At 39.3% G+C, this 18107-nt stretch overlaps 1 protein-coding gene across 1 annotated transcript; it reads left to right on the top strand.

Annotated features, from left to right (window-relative positions):
• The first annotated feature begins 4779 nt into the window (after positions 1-4779).
• prpf38b (pre-mRNA processing factor 38B) lies at positions 4780-18098 on the top strand. Its single transcript, XM_003223613.4, has 6 exons — positions 4780-5181; positions 12176-12244; positions 13321-13472; positions 13553-13613; positions 15123-15346; positions 16065-18098. Exons 1-6 carry the CDS (start codon positions 4879-4881, stop codon positions 16915-16917), a joined length of 1662 nt encoding a protein of 553 aa, XP_003223661.2. The 5' UTR covers positions 4780-4878; the 3' UTR covers positions 16918-18098.
• The last annotated feature ends 9 nt before the right edge of the window (positions 18099-18107 follow it).

Here is an 18107-nt window from a genome sequence, read left to right as displayed (position 1 = left end):
ACCTGCATAGCTCAAGGCTGAACAGAAATGCAACAGTATCAACAAATCCCAGGCTTAACCAACTCTCCAGACATGGCTCAACCAATAAGCTTCACGCATCTTATTTTTGCAGTTGACACACACACATTAACAGATCTATTACATGCCGTAATAGAAACCATTTGAGAAGTCTGGTATGAAATCTTCTTAGGTCACTAACTGAATAGTGGGCGCTAACAAACCCATCACTTGGGCCAGATCCATCTATAATGTTCTTCCTGACTTCACTAAAGTTGTTACCTTGCATTTTATTTTTATTTTCTCTGATAGGCTTGATGTTCTTCTTACCGTGTCTATTTGCACACTTAGATGGGTTATTCAAGTTATAACAACTCTTTTTGAAATTTATTACTGGTATGAACCCATGATACTGTTGGAGAAGGAAGAAAGAGCAAATGGCTTCAATGGAAAAAGAATGTTGTTGTGCCCAAACTGGTTTGGTGTGTAGGAGAAACCAACTATGGTGGATTACTCCTATGTGCTATTCCCCAGAATAGCTATGCTGGCTAGGGTTGTTGGTAATAGTCCTCTACATCAGAGCTTTCCAAAATGTGTATCGCAACGCATTAGTGTGTCAGCTACAGTATGTAGGTGTGCGACACAAAATGAGAAACCTTTGAGTCTATATGAAATAAGTAATAAATAATATATTTAAAAACATAAATAAAAGGTTTTAATGAGATATGTTGTGTCCCCACACATTTAGTAATTACAATTTATGTATGTGTCTGTATCTCTTATAAGGAATTGGATTAACCTCTAGTTTGCTGGTAAAACTGAATAACTGTGTCACGAAATGATGGATTTTGAAAAAGTGTGTTACCAACATTAAATGTTTTGAAAGTTGTGCTCTAGATACTGGACTACAACTTGCATCACCCTCATCATATATAATACAACACACATACATGCAGAAAACTAGTACAGGTAACCCCGAGGTGACGTACAAGATGGATGTGTAAGTTTTTTTCTCAAGTTGAAGTTGGAACAGGTACATTTAGTAAGTTTAACTCAAGCCAAAACTTTTGCATACCATAGCGGGAATGGTTAACATCCCTGCAATGTTTCTTTTGCTGTCTGTGCTGTTCAGCAGACTTCAGTTCACTTTCTGTCCCTGTGATAATTGGATTTTGAAATAATAATAATAATAATAATAATAATAATAATAATAATAATAATAATATGCTGTATTTCTATTCCGCAGTATCTCCCCGAGGAGACTCAGAGCAGATTACAGGGTACATATATGGCAAAAATTCGGTGTCATTATACAATTGATAACAAGGCAGACAGTACATAAGCAGAGGCAAGGCTTCCCTTTTTTTTCATCTCCGGCATCTGGATGCTGTGCTCAACTCAGCCATGGAGAGGTGCTGTTGTTTCATTTTTCCATGCTGAGGAGCCTGTTGTCCATGGAAGCTTTCCTGATCGAAATGCCAGCATGTTTTCAGGAGTGCCTTTTACCTCCCCACCAAAGCAGTACCTATTTATCTACTCACATTGCTAGGTAAGCAGAAGCTATTGCTAACAGCAGGAGCTCACCCCGACCTGAGGTTTGAACTGCCAACCTTCTGGTCGGCAAGATCTTCTGTAGCTGGCAGTTTAACCTGCTGTGCTAGGCTTGTTGTGAAAACAAGGATTGGTGATAAGGCTTTTGTGAAAATACCTTTTCCCCATGATAACTCTTCCAGGAGTGAATTTTCCTTCCAAGAGGTAAATTTCCTCTCACTTTCTCTTGTGTCACCCCATCTCTAACTATGAGTTGGATGTAAGTCTTATGTCTCGGGAATTGCCTGTATCTGTATAAAATCACAACGTAATTTTACATTTAATAGGCTTTTGCTTAATCCCTCCTTATTATCCAACATTTTCACTTATCCAATGGTCTGCCAGCTTGTTTATGTTGGATAAGCGAGACTCTACTGTATTATGAACGACATGCAAAAAAAGTTCAGCGCATTCATTATATTGCATACTATGTCAAGAGAGCTTGCTTTCACGGGATGGGTTGATGCTGCTAAAGTTCTGAGGGGGGGCGGAGTAAAGGAAGCAACCATACTATTCAGCTGCAACGAAAATAACAGACTTGTGAGAAGTTCAGGACTTTGGCATATGCTTTGGTGGACTTCTGTCAAGTTCATTCGATCCATCTGAAGAAGGGTGCTGAAGTCCACCAAAGTCTATGCCACAGAAAACATTGAAGGTATTTATTAATACTACTACTTTGTTGCATATGTGTGTATGTGCCCTCAGATTGCCAGTTGATATCTGCCAACTCAGTGAATTTAATTGGGTTTTCTCAGGCAAGTAATTTTCAAGATATGGTTTGGCCAGTTTGTTGTTGTTGTTGTTGTGTACCTTCGACTTCTTTCCAACCAGAGGAAAAACTGAATACAAACCTGGGTTTCCTTAGCAAGATATGTTCAGAAGAGGTTTGCCTTTGCCTTCCTCTGTAGCTGAGAGTGTGTGACTTGTATATGATCAACCAGTAAATGTCCATGGCTGAATAGGGATTCAAACTATTTTCTAAGCATGCTGGGTTAATGCAGCTGTACACCACTTGAACTGTCATGGAGACAGGGGTGTGTGTGTGTGTGGGGGGGGGGGGGTAGTTTCACAAGGTCTTGTGGCCTTCCAAGGTTTTAGTAAGACCCCATCTACACTGCCATATAAAATCCAGACTAAATGCTTTGACCCGGATTATATGGCAGTGTAGACAGAGGCCCCACCTGAACTGTCAGATAAAATGCAGATTATTTACCCTGAACTGGGTTATTTTAGTTTACACGGTCATCTAATTCAATTCAAAGCAGATAACCTGGATTTAATCTGGCAGTGTGGATGGGGCCTGTCCCCTTCTAAACTGCTATATAATCCAAATGCTCAAAAGCAGATCATCCACATGATCTGCTTTCAACTGGATCATATGAAGCTCCTTCTACACTGCCATATAATCCAGTTCAAAGCAGATAATCTGAATTTTATCTGGCAGTGTAGATGAGGCCTCATATAATCCTGTTCAAATCAGACATAGATTATCTGATTTGATAATCTGGATTGTATGATAGTGTAAATACATCCTTAGGCCCCCTACACTGCCATATAATTCAGATGATCAAAGCAAATAACCCACATTATCTGCTTTGAACTAGATTATCCGAGTGTACACTGGCATATAAATCAGTTCAAAGCAGATAATTGGGATTTTATATGGCAGCATAGATGCAGGTATGCAGATGATACCACTCTGATGGCCGAAAGCTGAGGAGCCTTATCACCTAGGTGAAAGAAGAAAGTGCAAAAGCTGGGTTGCAGTTAAATGCCAAGAAAACCAAGATCATGGCAACTACAGCTATTGATAACTGGCAAATAAGAGGGAGAAAACGTGGAGGCAGTGACAGACTTTATATTTCTAGGCGCGAAGATCACTGCAGATGCAGACTGCAGCCAGGAAATCAGAAGACGTTTACTTCTTGGGAGGAGAGCAATGGCCAACCTTGACAAAATAGTGAAGAGCAGAGACATTACACTGGCAACGAAGGTCCGCATAGTCAAAGCAATGGTATTCCCCATAGTAACCTATGGATGCGAGACCTGGACCGTAAGGAAGGCTGAACGAAGGAAGATAGACGCTTTTGAACTCTTGTGCTGGAGGAAAATCCTGAGGGCCTTGGACCGCAAGAAGATCCAACCAGTCCATCCTCCAGGAAATAATGCCCGGCTGCTCATTGGAGGGAAGGATATTAGAGGCAAAGCTGAAGTATTTTGGCCACATCATGAGGAGACAGGAAAGCTTGGAAAAGATCACGATGCTGGGGAAAACAGAAGGAAAAAGGAAGAGAGGCCGACCAAGGGCAAGATGGATGGACGGTATCTTTGAAGTGACTGGCTTGACCTTGAAGGAACTGGGCGCAGTGACAGCCGACAGGGAGCCGACAGGGTCACGAAGAGTCGGAGACGACTAAATGACTGAGCAGCAGCATAGATGGGACTTCATATAATGCAGTTCCAAGCAGATGTGAATTATCTGCTTTGATCATCTGGATTATATGGCAGTGTAGATCCATCCTGAAGCCCTCTATGCTGTCATATAATACAGCACTCAATTATCAACTCAAATAATCCAGAATGTCTGCTTTGAACTGGATTATATGAGTCTACACTGCCATATAATCCAGTTCAAAGAAGGTAATCTGGATTTTATATGGCAGTGTAAAATGGCCCCAAGTTTTACAAGACCTTAAGCCTTCTCTGCCAGACTGCTGGTACGTCACCAAACTACACATTAATTCTACAGTGTGTAACTGTGCCCTCTATCAGAGGGCCTTTCCACACAGCCATATAATCCAGAATATCAAGGCAGAAAATTCCACATTTTCTGGCAGTGTGGACTCAGATAACCCAGTTCAAAGCAGGTATTGTGGGGTTTTCTACCTTGATATTCTGGGTTATAAGGCTGTGTGGAAGGGCCCAGAGGTACTTGGCTGCACTGGGTGTAATGCAGCTCTTTCGAAAATGGCCACAGGAAGCAGGGAAAGCTGCGTGTGGGTGTTGTGGGAACATCTCCCCCTTCTGCCTCTCTCCTTTCGCAGGCGCGTCACAGCTCTGCCTCCGTCGCTGGCCTCGCGCGCCTCCGCTCTGAGGCAACCGTTGGAGCCATTCCGAGGCCTAGCCCCGCCCCCTTTTGCTCGAGCACCGCCACGATTGGTCGCCTCGGGAGCGGAAGGCCCTGAGCCTCATTTCCGCGCCAGCCGCCATCTTGTCGGCGGTTGGAGGCGCTCGCTGAGACGGGAGCCCGTTTTTTTCCCCGGCCGGAGTGGACCCTTGCCCGCCTCTCCCATGGCGAACAACTGCCCCGTGCTAGGCGCCGGCAACTGCCACCAGCCCCCTCCGCAGCAGCAACAGCCGGCCGGGCCGCCGGCCGGAGCCGTTCTCTCGCCGCCACCGCTCCAGCTCCAGAGCGCGGGCCCCAAGCCGGCGGCCTCCGGCAAGCAAGGCAACGTCCTGCCTCTGTGGGGGAACGAGAAGACCATGAACCTCAACCCCATGATCCTCACTAACATCCTCTCCTCACCCTACTTCAAGGTGCAGCTCTACGAGCTCAAGACCTACCACGAGGTAGTCGACGAAATCTACTTCAAGGTGAGGCCTCGGGAGGAGCAGCAGGAAGGGAGGGCAGGAAGGCCTCATCCGCGCCAGCCAGGCAACAAACGCTCGCAAAAGCGCGCCAAAGGGCCCTTCCACGCCGCCACATAACCCAGAATGTCAAGGCAGATCATCCACAATATCTGCTTTGAATTGGATTATATGGCAGGGTCCTTCCACACCGCTATATAACAGAATATCAAGGCAAATAATCCACAATATCTGCTTTGAATTGGACTATCCGAGGCCACAATGTGAATTTTGTACAGCTGGGGGGGGGGGGGCGGCGAAGAAGGCTTAAAAGTGACATCCAGGCCGCAAACTACTTCCAGGATTTCCTGAACAACCTTCTGCACGGCAAACCCATTTTCTTTCCTGCCTATTTGAGGCCCCTTCCACACAGCTGTATAAAATGCACATTGAATATGGCAGTGTAGACTCAATATATTATTATTTATTTATTCCTTCTATCCCGCTTTTCTACCAGCTTGGAACTCAAAGCAGAGAACAACATATAAAAAGCAAAAAGATAACATGCACCATCATAGACATAGCCATATCTAATACAGATTAGAAAATAATTATACAATAATCCAGTCCAAAGCAGATATTGTGGATTATCCGCTTTGGTATTATGTGTTATATGGCTGTGTGGAAGGGCCCTGAGATTGCATTAAATTGTTAAAGTAGTTAGGGCTGAATAATAATAATAATAATAAATTATTATCTCCACAGCTTGAGGTGGGCCACAGCACAGTTAAAAGCACACAAATACTATAAAAATGCTACAAACACATTAAAATAATGTACATAAAAGATACAGATCAAAGCATTTATATATAATATACATTAATCACACAGGACAGAGACCAAAACACACGACATGAGTTTAAAATTCATACTAAAAGATGCAGTCTAGGGCCCCTTCTACACTGCCATGTAAAATCCAGATTATCTGCTTTGAACTAGATTATATGGCAGTGTAGATTCATATAATTCAGTTTAAGGGAGATAATGTGGATAATCAGATATGATAATGTGGATTTTATGGCAGTGTAGAAGGGGCCTGAGTTTACACTGCCTCCAGTTCAAAGCTCCCAAACCCAGTGTTCTTTGATTGAAAAACGTTGGATTATGCTTTTGGTATTTTAGAGTGTGTGTGTGTGTGTGCTGTAGAATTAATGCGGTTGGAGGCCAGTTTAACTGCCATAGAATCATAGAGTTGGAGGAGACCACATGGGCCATCTAGTCCAACCACCTGCCATGCAAGAAAAGAACAATCAAAGCACCCCTAACAGATGACTATCCAGCTTCTGCTTAAAAGCTTCCAAGGAAGGGAGATTCCACCACACTCCAAGGCAAAGAGTTCCACTGCCGAACAAAGGGCACGTGTTTAAAATTAATGTTTAAAAAATCTGCAATAACTGCAGTGTAGATTCACACTTTTGTCAGAAGCAAAAAGCCTTGCAGGTCTCTCAGTATTCACCAGTCACACTCCTTCTGCTGAGTTTTGTATCTGTTCTTTGTATAATTTCAGTGGGGTTTTTAAAATGGAGAATTGGACTGTCAAGTTGTAAACTAAGGCATTTTTTATATATCATCATGGTCTTTGTTTCCAAAAGTAAAGAGCAGAGTCATTTAAAACAAAACAAAATCAAAATGAAGGATATATGCACCTATCCAGACAGATCAAAATGAGAAAAGTGTGGTGGACCATCCTTTAGAGGAGGGGTTACGGTAATGGTAATAGCTTCTTGGGGAAATATAGGTGGTGCTGAGCAGCGAATAATATAGAGTGTTTGAAAAAGAACTCCCAAGTTTTAATGTATTTATACTTAAAACAAGGGAGTTCTTTTTCAAACACCCTGTATTTTGTGGGAAGCATTGTCCTGGCTTCTACTTGGGAATGGGAGAGGCTGTATTTGTGGGGTAGCTGTCTTACATTTGTGTACAGTGTGTGTTTGCTTAATTCTATGTTGGGTATTTTGCCTGAATGTCTGCTTTTGCTTTTCTTCTCATAATCACATTATCTTCTATTAAATAGATAATTTCTTGTGCTTTGCGTGAATAAATGTATAATTTGGCACTGGGAGCTCAAGTCTCTCCTATATTTTGTCTTTGCTTTGTAGCTAAATTACTGTATATGCCTCAGGACACTTATCACTGTTGTTTGTGTGTTGTAGTCGAAAGCTGTGCAGTCAAAGAGTGGGTTTAGATTTGAAATCTAGTCCTTTTACTCAGGCTCTGGAGCAACCTTTTGTCCCTTTACCAATTTGGTTTCAGGGCAATTGTTCTTTTGTGCCATGTCAAGCATGGGAGATATTTTTTGAGAGTATTATATCACTAAATATTCCAAATGCTTGTGTTAGATTGAGAATTCTAGGAACCCTTAATGTAAAATGATATGTAGTGGTGGCAAATAATTGATTTATTTACTATTTTTTAATCCCACCATTCTTCCAAAGAACTTAAACTAGCATTCAACCCCCCCCCCCCCCCCCCCCCGCCGCCCAATATATCGTTATAGCAGACTAAAATCATCAAGGGCCAGATAATCCTGAAAGATTCATGACTGAATGGGGATTTCAGTCTTAATCACCCCATACTAATCTTAGCACAAATACATACAAAACATACATGATCTTCTGTAGAAGTGTGATGGACAATGATATCACAGAGTGTTTTGACATCATTAATTCTCAGAAATTTACATTTGAGGCATACTAGTTAATACATGTCAAACCAAAACAGGGTACTGCCACAAACATTATACACATTTCTAATGTTGGTAGTAGTATCCGTTTAGTTTCATATGTGTGGTCTTCAGATCTTCCCATTTCTGTCCAGTAAGACCTTTATTCTCAAATCGAAATGGAATGTTCTGAATTTGGAGAATCCCCTTTTGCTCCTAAATATGAAAAATACAACTTTTTCAAAATAAGAAATGGACTTTCAACTGCCCCCCCCCCCCTTTTGGGTGGGCACAGAGACCTTCTAAGGGCTGAAGTTTCTCACTATTGTTTGCATTGTTCATAGCCAGTTACTACATAATAGAAAAATTTGATATACCCATGTAGCCCTATATAATAGGGTTGAGCAAACTGAAGCCCAGATTTTTATCATTGGGATTAGTCAAAGGCTGCCAGAATCAAAAAATGAAGTGGACAGAAATTCACTATGCATTTTATTCAAAAGCTTTCAGGTGGGTATTATGGGATTTTATAGTGCAATGTCAAGGATCAGAAGAGCAATTGTCTATTTGTAGATCTGTGCACAATATCACCAAGTAAGGCACTTTTATCTTGGGCCATGTGGACATTACCTACACTGTGGTTCCTTCACACAGTAGTGTCTCCTAAGTAGCCTTGAGCTACTCATATTACTTCCATAGAATAAGAATAGTGCTGCATTATTTCCTATGCCAAAATTTCTTAGCCAGAGTTCCCTGGAACCCTAGGTTTCTGTGAGAGACTGTGACTGAAAAAACACCTTTTTATCTGTGAACCTTATTTTTATCTAGCCATTTTGTGAAATCTGAACATCGTTTCAAGGGTTCCATCATATGAAAGTTGAAAATGACTGTTCTGTGATATGATCATGCTAGAAATTACCCTAATTCCAGTTTACACTGAACTGTTTAAGCTTGCATAGTCAGCCTAGAGTAGTCCAGAATTATTGCATACGTTAGCAGCTGAGCCCAATGCTGAATCCCACATCACACATACAATTCACAGAGCTAGTTACTGTCTGACATAGCAGCCAGCTGTTTAGCAAAACAAGTTCAGAATAATGCCAGGGTTTCGTTTTTGCACTTGCCATACTGATTTACGTATTTTATATTTTGGCAAGTGCTTTATCTTTCTTGGAAGCTTGGGATGGATTGAAGTTTTTGCAACAGCTGTCAAAAAGTGAGATGTTTTTCAGCTGCAGTCAGAACAAACTTCTGTGTTCCTTTGAAGTTCAGCAACATGTTACAGACAAAGACTTGCCTTTGTTGAAAGGTCACAGTTGCGAAGGGAGTCAGGTGTTTTACTGGGCCAAAAAAACACCAGTTTCCTAGTTCTGTGGTTCCATGCCTAAATGGCACAAACCTGTATGTAATTGGTGCTGTGCCATCCCCCAGTCTCAGGATGAAAAAGCAGTAGCTTGGTAGCTTTATACATTTATAATTGGACAACTGAGCTTAGGTAGTTAGAGGCCATAAGAAAAGAGTACCAAGAGATTGCCTCCATGAATGGCCTTTTGTTGAAAATAGATTTGCCCATGGAAAGGTCTTAATAATATGATAAATGTCAATGTGGGGCTACAACTGTAATTCTAACTATGTACCAGCAGTTCCCCAACATGACTAATTTAAAAATTACGGTGGATTGGTTTAAAACACAATTAAGACATTTTTGGACTGTGGTATAGATATGAATATTAAAATATATTACTGTACAATTCAACAGTTTTCAACATCTAGGGATGTATAGGTTATGGATATTAGATCACATTTCTTTTCTATTAGTAAATAATGATATAATAGTCATATATAACATACATTGTATGTAGGTCTTGAAAATTAAACTGGGAAAGTGGAGGCAGCAGTAAGCCACAGCTGCAAGGCACACATTTTATATGCTCCCCTGCCTCCCGAGAACACTCCAATTGCCTATTTCTGCCTTATGGCCAAATGAGTAGAACCACCACCTTGAAGGTAGAAGCAGGTGAATCAGTGAGTACGTGCTTGGCATCTGCGGCTTGCCTTTATTGTTGCCGTATGCTAGATTCCATCATTTTTTGCTATCCACATGCGGTCTTGAAACCTGTAGACAATCTTCCTAGCATATGAACTTAACAGTGCAAGTCCATATGAACAAGTTCTCAACCTTGAATGCTTTGTTGTGTCTCCACCACCACACTTCTTTTGGGTATCCAGCTTGCACAGCATGCCCCCTCTTCATCTTCCGCCAAGTGCCAGCAAGGCATTTTTCCCATTGCCCTTTCCATTAAGCATGCAGGGGTAATACATGAGGGCTGTTCATATGGACTCTGGTTGCTAATGCTTGCTTAGTCACCAGTATGAACAAATTACATGGTGCTGTTAGTAGTGAGTGGGTTGGGCACACTCATGTGTTTCGGGAGCAGACGTAAAAAAAAACAATAAAAACATGGAAAAATCAATAAAACTAATTCCCCATAGTGTCAAGCAAATATAACACACTTATTCCCATAGACACTGAAAGACCAGCTGTTGTAATGTTTTTATATTGTACATTGCCTTAAATAAGGCTTCTTCCTGCCTAGTTTTTAGATACGGTTTTGGGACATCAGATATGTAAATATCTTGTCTAAGTCATATTATTCATCATTCTGAAAGAAAATATCCATAACCCTCACACTCAATTTTTTTTTCAGAAAAAGGTGGCTTCCAATTTTCCATTTTCCCCTCAGGCTTTCAGATCTCAAACATAGACCCACATTCGGGACCTTATAAGTCAGCAGCTGTGCAAGTTATACTGACTCAACGGGTTTCAGGCTAATAATTGGATTTAGGCCTCTACACACGAAACGTCATCTGATTTTGGAAGATGAGCAGGAGTTTTCCACGAGTCAATGTCACTGCTGTACATTAACTCTTATAAAAAAGGAGCCATTCCCTTCTCTGATTAATGTGGCAAAAGGCGAGAGCTTCGTTCATCCCAGGAGACTCTAAAAGGAGAACTGGCATCCCTCTCTGCAGAATGATGCCTGACTTATCCATGGGTCATATCAATACCTATAATTTTGGACCCAAAAACTGCCTTCGACTGATATATGAGACCAACTTATACATGAATATATTCAGTAAATAGTATGTGCTTGCAGATTTCATGGGTCTCTTAATACATTGGTATTAAATTTGTTTGGTAACTTAGAAGAACAGACAGAATGGCTATCAGATTCATCTGAATAGACATTGTGATGGGTCCTGAATGGGGCACCCAAAGGCTAGAACTTAAGAATACTTGAAATTAATATTCTGCTTGCTTTTCAGAAGGAAAAAGGATAGAAAAATACGTAATCAGACAGTGTCATTAAAATCTATAACTAGATCTGAAGTTCTACACTCCCATTATGTTTATGTATAAGCTGGAACAAAAATAAAAAAAATTGTATTGCACATTTGACCATCAGTTCCTTTCAAAAATAGGATTTAAATAGAAAATATAAATTTCTAAACCACAAGCAGATCAAGATCTTCTGCTAGCAGGCATTCGGGAAGAACAAGGGGCATGCTGTTGTGGAAATGTGGATGTGATTTGGGGAGGGTTGTGAGTTTTAAAGGCTATTTTAATGTATTTATAATATTTTACTATGTTTTTACCTTAATCCACACTATATTATTTACATTTGTTTTAATTCATTTTTTAATGTATTGTGCTTTTTAAACTATCACCAAAGTGTGGGATTTGTTAGCTGCCTTGAGTCCCCATGGGGAGAAAGGTGGGATGTAAATAAAAATAAAATAATTCAATAACAGCTTTTATCTCTTTTGTTTTGAATGAGCTTTTCTGTGTCTGTTGGATTTTATTTATGTAAATAAGCTTTTTTGTTGTTTTGGGTTCTCAGTAACCAAGTAGCAACTGTCCTTCAGAGACATTTTCTTTGAATCTGAGGATCCCATTTAACTTTTACAGCTACAAAACCATTGATAGACCTGTTCTGTGAGACTGGACAACCTGTTTAAGGTCATTTAAGCCACCTGCAGTTGCCAACATATTTCTGTCATGAGTTCTTTAGACTAATGTTTAGTTTTCCCTATACTTTTACTTAGCTGATTGTAATCTGATTTGTATATATCTGGACATGATTCTCAGAATTGCTTTACTTAAGCAGCAGTCTTCATTTTCATAAACTTCATTTATATTAAAATACAAAGCAAGTGTGTTTCTCACTCAGTGGTTTTTAAAATGTAAATTTAAAATTACTATATATTGTGTTTGATTAATTTGTTTATTGTTTTTAGGTTACACATGTTGAGCCTTGGGAGAAAGGAAGCAGAAAAACGGCAGGCCAGACAGGGATGTGCGGAGGGGTAAGTAGAAGTACGTGCCTTCTGAATTCTTGGAGTTTTCTATATGGTAGCTACAAATGTGTGTTTTGCCAAATCTATGGAAAAAGAAAAATACAGTGTCACAAACCTTAATTGAAATTGGTAAATTAGTCTGCTGAAATGTCTCAACAAGTTCTTATTATTGATGAGATTGAGTTCTTGACAGTTACTTTGACTGATTTGTTGCCGTAGTAGCTAGGAAAAAAGAAAATATGACCTAGAGCTATGTACAAGAGGAAGCCCTTAACCATAGTTGTAAATAGAACCTTGTACACAAACAGGTTCTGGCCATATGGCATGCATGTAAGCCAGTGATGTGGAATGGGAATCTTTCCATGGAAACCAGTGGTATCGGATATGTTTCGCTGTGGATATTTTTTCATTTTTGAAAGCACATTTTTATAACATTAATTAGTAACAAAGTGAATAGGTGCAATATGAAGTTGGGCAATTTTAAGGCTTTTCAAGTGGTTATAACAAAAAAAGTCTGTATATCTAATAGAAAGTGTTTAGAGTATTTAAATTAATGTGAAATATTCATAAGTGCATTTTAAAATGTTAAAACTTGTTATTGAACTGCCATGTTAAAATAAGTAAAAAAAAAAGAAGATAAATAGAAATATTTCCAAGACAATCTGGACTTGGTATAAGTATTATATTTGAAATATAGGAAATAATGTCCTATCTAATACTGACTTCAGTTTTAAAACCTTGTCTTAAAAGAACAAATTTAAACCCTTATCTATTTAGGCAGATCTTTTGAACTGGAGTCATTAGTATAAACATGCACACGTTCCCTATTTGGCAGGATTACTTTTTGTGCAGTGGGTGGAAAGATTACATTTTCTTCCCACCTGTAAAGATTGCATATTTTGTAACCTGAAGAGGCTTTTCAGCTTCAGCAAATGCTAGTCATGGGTTATCTGCTATATTACCTGTGGCTGGATCAGATTGTCTCAAAGTTTTGAGTGGTTAGAAAAACATACATGAATATTTTACATATAAATGAAAAGAAAGTTAGGTTGAATACTTTTTCCCTTTCTTCCCAATATTTAAAGGTGCGTGGTGTTGGAACTGGTGGTATAGTATCTACAGCCTTTTGTCTCCTCTACAAGTTATTTACCCTGAAGCTAACCCGTAAGCAAGTGATGGGGCTGATAACACATACAGACTCTCCTTATATTAGGGCCCTTGGATTCATGTATATTAGGTAAGCAGCAATATAATTAATTTTCAAGTAAATACCTTCATAGAAAATACCATTGATTTACACTATTTTTTATTTTGAAGGTACACACAGCCTCCAACAGATTTATGGGACTGGTTTGAATCCTTTCTTGATGATGAGGAGGTATGTCAACAAGGGTAATACTTTGTTTTCTTTTTTCTTTTTTTCTGACATATTAATAGAAATGAGTTAAATGTCTTTAGGTTGGAAAGGATTAAAGAAAAACTTTTTAATGATGAGAAGTAAAACCTTTGCCATCTTGGATGCTTTGCAAGATTGCCATGAACAATAATTAAATGCCATTCATATACCCTCAAAATAGTTGAAAGTGGATTTAATGTATCATGAATCCAAGTGCTTTGCAGCAGGAGGAATTGGTAGACTGAGGCTAACAGACCAGGAAACAAAAACAAAATAAATATTTAATCTTGCATTTTTCACAGTAAGTGTGTTATACTTTATAGAATTCACCAAATATTCTCAATGGGGAATCATAGTACAGTCTGATGTTCTAATTCCTACTACAATAGACTGGGTTTTTAAAAGTTTTAAATAAGATACACTCAGTCTCTTAATATCTGGCTTAGAATATCATTTTTGCTGTTTTCCATATAACTAAATTAAACTGCAGTAGCACTGAGAGATAATTTCCATTTGTTGTATTTCCCTCATTCCACCACTTTTGAAGATGTGAAAGTAGATCAATATGCTCCCTCAGTGCATCTGCCTAAACCGGTTAATGGTTTGACTCATTCTGATATTTGTTAAATACTCTATTTCTGAATGTACCTTTCAGGTGCCACATTTCAGCTAATATATTTCCTTCTTTAGATCTCTTGTCTAGCCATTTTATTTGGAAAAACTGTATCTGAGCACTTCAGTGTGTGTGTGTGCAAGCAGTTTTACATTTAGTTTTCTCTTCTGTTGTAGATAACAAATCTCACTTTCCTTGTGTGCTTGCACTATAGGTTTGGGCCTGACAATAGCTGACTAACATGTCCTGAGCTGTGAGAGGGCATAGCAAGAAGGCCTTCATGCGGTAATGACCCTTTTCCGAGACAATGGTCATCATGGATTATGAGTTTCCAATTATTTGTTCCTTTATTTATTTTTTGCATAACTCTAAATTAGAAACCTCACTGCTTCATGGCAGTTGGTTTGCTATTGCTTCCAATGTAGATGGGGTCCATTTTGTACTACAGACTTTTCTGATCACTTTTAGTTAGGCCACAGTGCTGAATTGTGACTTCTGTCCTCAAAATGAGGTTTTAATTTAGACCAAATTACGTTCCATTTTGTGCAGTAGCATAACAAGACGATAGCACCCGAAACAGCTGAATAGGGGATTTCATGCTAATTGCTTAAGAAATGGACCCGTTACTATCCAGCAGCAGGATTGGTATATGTACCTGCATGCATTTTCATTAAATCAATCTCCTAGGCTGTAACATATGACCAAATGCAAAGGTTACAAGAGTTGATGTTCTGAGGCGACAACTTTACAGCAAAAGAACCTTAGTAATCGTATTTGAAACTTAGAAGATTGCAATTAGGGTGGCAGTATTGTTTTAAAAACAAATAGGTGGTTCCTCACAATCAGAATTTGTTTTGTTTTGTGTTTGCTTTATGAAGGATCTCGATGTGAAAGCTGGTGGAGGCTGTGTCATGACCATTGGAGAAATGCTGCGTTCCTTCCTTACTAAGCTCGAATGGTTTTCTACATTATTTCCAAGAATTCCTGTACCAGTCCAGAAGAACATAGATCAACAAATAAAAGCCAGACCTAGAAAAATCAAGAAGGACGGCAAGGAGGGAGTAGAAGAAGTAGACAGACACACAGAGCGTAGACGTTCAAGGTTATACATTAACTTTAAAAAATCTTTGCTTAACAGACATGTTCTTAACTCCTGTAATTTCACATAATCAAAATATTCTGTCCTATATCCTTACAACACTGCCTTCTAAAACAGTAGCAGTCTGGAATGTTCGAATAGCTTCACATTGTCTCAGTAATCCTTACATATCCTTTTATGATGATGATAGTGTTTTCATTGCTGAAGCAAAATTTAAGCTAGGAAATCTGCTGGCACAAATTCTCAGTTTCCATTATCTGGGATGGAATGATTCCAGGCATTTATAACTTGTCTTTTCTGTGTTGGGATCCTCTGCTGTCCCAGAGTTTTCAAATTCGGCAATGAGAGCAGTTCAGCATATAACAATTGAAACCATTATTAAGCTCTCTTGAAAATGCACTATTGCTTTGTTGGATAATTACCTACTCCAGTGTTCTTTTTATGAATCCAAACAATCAACAGGAGTAATGATGCACAAAAAAATTGTTTAAAAGTTTGTCTATTTCTGTTCACCCTTCTATACCTTATGCCAGATGTAGTGCAGTTATTTCTATCCGTGTCAAAAGCCCAACAAATATTGGAGTTGTTATTAACATTTATATAAATTTGACAAGTATACCACTATGTAATAAATGGCTGCAAAATAAGGAAAGGATAGATATATCTTTGCTAGAATCCTTGTTGGAAAAGCTGAATTTCTTAAGCATTTGTTTTCATGTAGGTCTCCAAGGAGGTCCTTGAGTCCCAGGAGGTCACCTAGAAGATCAAGAAGCAGAAGTCGTCACCGAGAAGGCCGTGGATCATCCAGTTTTGATAGAGAATTGGAAAGAGAAAGAGAGCGGCAAAGGCAAGAACGGGAAGCCAAGGAGAGGGAGAGGCGACAGTCCCGAAGTTCTGATCGAACGTTAGAACGTCGTCGAAGCAGAAGCCGAGAGAGGCACAGGAGTCGAAGCCGTGACCGAAAAGGAGACAGAAGAGAGAGGGACAGGGAGAGGGAGAAAGAAAATGAACGCAGTAGAAAGAAGGAGCGCGACTATGATAAAGACAGAGGCATTGAAAGAGAGAGAGAGCGATCCAGAGAGAGAGATCGCTCAAGAGAAAAATCAAAAGACAGAAAAAGCAAAAGTGAAATAGATGAGAGGAGGCACAAAGATGAAAAAGATGAAAGGAGACATAGAGAGGAAAAGAGAGATTCCAAAAAAGAGAGGAGACACAGTAGAAGCCGAAGTAGAGATCGGAAGCATAGAAGTAGAAGTGTGAGTAGGAATGCTGGCAAGCACAGCAGAAGCAGGAGTAAAGAGAAATTGAGTAAACACAAGAGTGAAAGTAAAGAGAAATCAAATAAACGGAGCAGAAGTAGAAGCAGAGGAAGAACTGATAGTAGTGAAAAGTCCCGAAAGCGAGACCGTAGCCCCAGTAAAGAGAGGTCACGAAAACGTAGCAAAAGCAAAGAACGTTCTCACAAACATGACCACAGTGATAAGGACCACTCAAACAAACACAATCGCCGAAGCCAAAGCACAGAACGAGAGAATCAAGAAAAACAATCTAAAAACAAAGATGAGACTGTATGAATGTTCAGAAGTGGATCACATTGAATCCTATAAATGTTTTGAAACCTTGCTTATTTTTTTTCTTAAAGTTAAGATTGTGCAGTAGTTGATGAGCACTCTTCAACCTCCCTTTAGGCTGCAGATTGTCATTTCCTATTTTGAGTAGGGAAGTGCCTTTGTAATCCCATTAAACGCGTTGACTATTCCAGCCCATTTGTTGAGTTACATTCATGACGCAAATCTGTTTGTGCATTTTTAAAAATTGTTCAGATGTTTCTGAAATGTACAATCTGTACATATGTCCTGAAACTGTTCTAATCCCTTTGGCATGGTTTGCCATGTTGGTTAAATTTGTATACGGCAATAAAACTGCCACTAATTCTACTTTGTTTTATAGATGTGGAATTATGGTTTCTATCTGAATTAGCATGGCTGAGCTTTGCATAATAGTATGGCAGAAGCTTTTAAGGATGGGTTTTGAACATGTATTATATCTAAAATATTTATGTGCATTCAACATCCACGAAGGTCACAGTTCTAGGACTCGTGTGTCCATTTGTACCTTTTGTCTTGGAAAGCATTCAGAATGCAGTTTATTTGTGAAACTCAGTGAATTTTACATTTAGATTAGCCTTTCAAAGTAATGCAGGGCCTATGGTTTTGTTTCTGGTGTCTTTGTCATAGCTGAGGTTGCTGCTACCTCTTAGGGACACTGTTAAGACTGATACACCTATGTATCATATCTGTGTAGATTTTCTGGTAAGGTTGTATTCTTCGTGTAAACATTTTTTCAATACAATATCCCTAGGGTTTTTTTTTATATGCCACTTTTCTGTTGTCCTTAAAGCAACCCTATGAGAAAAGAAACTGAGTTAACTGAGTCAGGGAAACCAGATAAGGTCAATCAGCAAACTTCAGGTTCAAGCTCCAAAATATTTTCAAGCAAAACATCTCCTTATTCTCCTTTTCTTTAAGGCATTATGGTTGTTGGTTTTTTAGAAGGACCTGAAACCACTGCTTGAGCTGAAGCATATTCTCTCCAGCAAGAATAAAGTAGCTACACTGGTTATATGTGAGATAATGTCAAAAATGCAGTGTTGAAAGAGAAATCATATCACAAACGTAGTATCTGTTTGGTAGACTTGTTCTAGTGACCTGTATAAGAAATATAAAATATCTGGAATAAAGACTGGATTAATTTATATGTGGCT

Source organism: Anolis carolinensis, chromosome 4 (assembly GCF_035594765.1).
Source record: "Anolis carolinensis isolate JA03-04 chromosome 4, rAnoCar3.1.pri, whole genome shotgun sequence".
Classification (NCBI taxonomy): domain Eukaryota; kingdom Metazoa; phylum Chordata; class Lepidosauria; order Squamata; family Dactyloidae; genus Anolis; species Anolis carolinensis.
This window is presented reverse-complemented; position numbering and strand designations above follow the sequence as displayed.

Excerpts from the sequence above, each read along its gene's own strand:
- prpf38b (XM_003223613.4), top strand. The coding sequence starts at position 4,879 with ATGGCGAACAACTGCCCCGTGCTAGGCGCCGGCAACTGCCACCAGCCC. Across the intron at positions 5,182-12,175 it reads TCGACGAAATCTACTTCAAG|GTTACACATGTTGAGCCTTG; the intron begins GTGAGGCCTCGG and ends TATTGTTTTTAG. Across the intron at positions 13,614-15,122 it reads CCTTTCTTGATGATGAGGAG|GATCTCGATGTGAAAGCTGG; the intron begins GTATGTCAACAA and ends TGCTTTATGAAG.